Consider the following 4,790-nt stretch of genomic DNA (forward strand, 5'->3'; position numbering starts at 1 on the left):
ATTATTTTACGAAATAGAAATCAACAGAAACTGTTGTGTGCTCAAGACACTTCAAGTCAGATGATTTTAAATGGACCCCAGTCAGAAAGACGCTAGAATCCAGAGAGTATTCCATCTGTGTTTAATTAGGCCAAGGAGACGACACCCAGGAGACCGATCCTGAAGCACCCTCTCCCAGAGAAACGACAGAAATTGGAAGACCAGGCAGATCATCTTGAACCCTTACCTGCAGCACCTGAATTTGAAGAATGGTAAACAAAACTGTCAATTAATAAGCAAAGCATATAGATGTATTTATACAAAAATTAAATAAATTTCTCAAACTTTTCACAATCTGCAGGTATATTGTAAGTATTTGTAAAATGAAAGTATCACAAATGTTTATATGGCAACTTTCCTGATATGGTGATTTTTGAAAAAAGAAATGCATGAGAAAATAACAACGGTATGCAATGTTTATCTTCATTTTAAAAATTAATGTATGTGCATATTGTTGAAACTACTATCACTTGGTTAATTAGTTGATTTTAAGATTTTTTGTAGTTGCTCTGCTGGACAGACTGATGCTGGATCATCATTTGAGAATTTTAAATCATTTTCAAAAGATTATTCAATTGACAAGCTGTGAATAAAATTACTCGGTTTGCAATTGCAATATTGAATTTTGGATGATTTAATTAAACATCAGATTTGCTGGACAACATGAGAAGATGCAGGATCATCTTGATTGTATTCCAGAAAACTGATATGTAAGTAAATAACATTGTACAACAGCATAGTTCAAGAAAATCTGCAAGACGTATGAAAATTTATTTCAGCTGTCCCTTGATGGAGCCCTGTGATGTATCCGACAAAAAAAATCCAGATCCTAGAACATTTGTTAAAGGAAAAAGATCAAGAAATTGGGAAACTGCAACAAAAACTAGAGATTGAAAAATTTGGAATTCAAAAATTATCCAAAGATGATTCTATGATCGTGTTTTACACAGGCTTCATATCATTTGCCATATTTTCAGCTTTTTTGATTTTATTAAACCTGCTGCTTATTCAATGACTAGCTATTATTACAAAATGTCAGCAAACCCAAACTCAAACATTCTTGAAAGACAAAGAAATTTGTTGTTAATAGATGAACTTTTTATGATTTTGTGCCGTTTAAAATGTGGGCTTCTATGTTTAATTGTCATTTATCAACAGTCAGCAGAAAAAGTATTACTGGACAAATTTCTTGTAATTTGCTTTGGGTAGCATTAACATTTGGCCTTCACGAGAACAAATTTACAGGAAAATGCCAGACTGCTTTAAATGTTTGTACCCAAGTACATACAATATCATTGACTGTACAGAAATCAAAACAGAGCGGCCCTCATCACTTGTTCTTGGATCAAAGTTTTATTCTGCATACAAAAGCTCTCATACTTGGAAAGGGCTAGTGGGTATTGCTCCTCATGGTGCCTTTACCTTTGTGTCAAGCCTTTATACTGGGTGTATTTCAGATGTAAAAATTACTAAACTGTGTGGTCTCATTGATTTGCTAGAGAGGGGGGACTCTGTTATGGCTGATAAGGGTTTTACCCTACAGAAGGTCTTAGAAGGAACAGGGATTGATGTTAACACACCACCATTTCTAATGAGCCAGGGACAATTCAGTGCCCAAGAGGTAGAAGAAACTCAGACAATTGCCAGACTTAGAATTCATATTGAGCGGCATATATGGAAAAGAGTTAAAGAATTTCATTTGTTTGATGGTATTATACCTCTTAGTATGGTAGGATCAATCAACCAGCTTTGGACAGTAGCAAATATGCTTACTTTGTTTAGAGGTCCCCTTGTTAAAGACTGGTCATAGAAAGATTATATAACATTGTCAACATTGACTGCATAAATTTACATACCTGTTGCATTGAAATCTAACATCAGAAAATGTGTTTGTTTTCTTGGTAATTTTTCAATTTTTTTTTTTATTGGATATTTCATTTTTGGCAAGTTTTTTCATCACAACAGGAAAAAATTTACTGAAGATTATAAGAAGTTATTGTTCTTTCAATTAAATCCAATTATTTTTTGATTTATTTTCCTCAACAGCTTCCTTATTATTTAGCTTTTTAACTGATATTGGGAATTAACTTTTGAAGAAAAACAAACAACTAGCAACATTTACAAGATTCTATTCAAATTAAATAGTGATAAAAGAAGAAAGCATCTAGTTTAGCTTTCATGTCCAACCAAACATCCTGATCAAATTTCACAAGCACCAGGTGGGACTCTTCCTGTGTCCACACAAAAGTGACACCACTCTTGTCCCGTTACAGCCATCTGCATCATGATTTGATAGAAATACTTGTGGGTCTCTTTTAAGTCTGTATCCATTCTCATCCTTTTTCAAGATGCAATCTGGCAGCTGATTTATTGGACACTTAATTTCGAGTAATCCATATCCTGGGTATGTGCCATGTCTGTGGCAGTGACGTTTTTGCAATATCTCGAGGGACTGATTTCATATTTGTTGTTTTCATATGAGCTAGGCAATGAGTAGGCCGGTAATGTGCCCACATGAGGCAGATAATCCAATGGCACATGAACATTTGCTGGAATCTCGCTCATAAGTAGGCCCTTCTTTCAAAACTATCTGGAATTAATAAAACACTTTATATTGTATCAGCTCAAATATCCTTTACGACGTAAAAAAATAATAATTTTTCATTTATTTACACTCTATATTCATAATTATAGGTTACTATAGCATTCGATTCATTTCACAGTACATTTTCTAAGCTTGGAAAAGAAGACAATAGCAGTAGTAATAATAATGTGTACATGTGATAAATCTTTTTGACATAATTAACAGTCATTATGTAATAAATAGATGTATATGCACATGCAGGTATAGCTCATTTTGGATGTACATTGCCATAAAGGGCTTTCACCTCACAACAAACAAAAGCTTATACTCAACCCTATGGCAGTACTACACTACAGGGGGGGTGTTGCTAAAACGCGGAACGGAAAACGGAACGGAACGGAAAACGGAATATATTATTTTGGATTAAATTACTTAAAATACACAAATTTATCATAAACGATATATCTTGTACACATTCAATCCCCCACTATCAAATACAAGTTGATTTTGTCATGCTCAGTCTCTTATTTACAAAAGTCGCTAACATAGCATTCACATAGAATCGAATTTGAAAAGGGAGGGGGGGGGGGTAAACGAATTTGAAAAGTATTTGACAAGCAAACAACATAAAAAGAAGACAATTGTTTGATTCGGGAGGGAGGTAAAACACAAAAAGAAAACAATTGTTTAATTCGGGAGGGGTATACATTCCAACTCCCAACATCTTTCAGTACTATTTTTTACGCTAACTTACTACATTTATTATATTCACAAAAAGGGTGAGAATAGGAACTTGAACGAACATTTCCGTAGTAAAAAGGTTATGATGGGGGGGGGGCAAATATTTGATATCTAAATGAACCATGGAAAGGGAAAACAATGTTTAAAAAAAAAGATTACATTTAGGGCAAACCTTTACGGCAAGCTCGAGTAAACTTCTCTTATACACACTGGTCGTTAAAATTTTATTCAAAAATAGAGTCCTTTTTTGGATAGACAAAGTTGTGGTAGATATAATGCAGATTGCAAAATCTTTGCATTCATTGAAGTTGATTTTTTTTTTGTTTGCGGCACATATGTGTGCATCTTTGGGGGGGGGGGGGAGGAATATATGAATTCGAATGACCCGTAAGAATGAGCTTGTTTTCCCGCTCATCAGAAATGTCTTTGAAGTTGTAATAGGTCTGCCCCCCTTTTAATGTCCAAAATGTACATAAGGTTTAATAAATTAAATTTTTTATGTGGCTGTGGTCCCTACACATGACTCGCGAATTCGACACTGCGTGCATAATCCCTAATAGCATAACTACAGTGTAGTTATTAATTTTGTCTTTTCATACATTGACATTGGAAACAAATTGAAAGAGGGGGTGGGATCAACATACAACAAATTTGACTAGCAAAAAAAGGGGGATTCGATATGTCCTTTGCCCAAACACGAAAATCCGATTCCGTGTGTTTACGTGGGGGGATTCTTTCAGCAGACGTTTCTTTCACGGAGGGGTGAAGACTCATGAATATATAATAGTCTACAATTCCTTTTTATTAGAAATGACTTTTACAAAAAGAATATTGCTCTTCTATCTGATTTATATTGAATCTATGTTATTTGTTTGACAAAAATTTTTCCGTTTTCCGTTCCGTTCCGCTTTCCGTTCCGCGTTTTAGCAACACCCACTACAAGGCCCCTCGGCTGTGGGTAAATTAATAATATAACAATAATATTATGTGCGAACTATCTTTATATCTACAAAACCACAATTCAGATTAGAATGAAATTCGGTACACACATAGCCATACACAAGGTCTATAAATAATATATTGAATAAAGTTTTTCTCCTTATTTATGACGTCACAATGTGAAAATGACGTCACTATGTTGGTCACTTGTGACGAAAAATGGTTGTTTCAGTCGAACTCGTTGAACAAACGACTGTACAATTTATTGTTTATCTTAGAAATCCCTCTGAAGTATCATATTATGATTTGTACACAGTTAATTAAGATAAATGAGCTCCTATAAATTTAATTAATGATTGCATTTATCGCTTTAGTGAAGGAAGGCAGATGGTTAAAAATGATACTTGTCATCTTGCCCAGTGAGAGAAGGTTTGAAAAGAGATGTGTTTTTTATTAAGCAATTTGCTATCAAAGACCTCCAATTTAC

At 34.2% G+C, this 4,790-nt stretch overlaps 1 protein-coding gene across 1 annotated transcript; it reads left to right on the forward strand.

Annotated features, from left to right (window-relative positions):
- The first annotated feature begins 1,288 nt into the window (after window positions 1–1,288).
- On the forward strand, window positions 1,289–1,849 carry LOC134256679 (uncharacterized). The gene has a single exon (XM_062739361.1). It carries the CDS (start codon window positions 1,289–1,291, stop codon window positions 1,847–1,849), a length of 561 nt encoding a protein of 186 aa, XP_062595345.1.
- Window positions 1,850–4,790: the final 2,941 nt, after the last annotated feature.

Source organism: Saccostrea cucullata, unplaced genomic scaffold (assembly GCF_032062105.1).
Source record: "Saccostrea cucullata isolate Sc308-1 unplaced genomic scaffold, CSIRO_AGI_Scuc_v1 ctg16750, whole genome shotgun sequence".
In the NCBI taxonomy this organism is placed as follows: Eukaryota; Metazoa; Mollusca; class Bivalvia; order Ostreida; family Ostreidae; genus Saccostrea; species Saccostrea cuccullata.

Excerpts from the sequence above, each read along its gene's own strand:
- LOC134256679 (XM_062739361.1), top strand. The coding sequence starts at position 1,289 with ATGCCAGACTGCTTTAAATGTTTGTACCCAAGTACATACAATATCATT.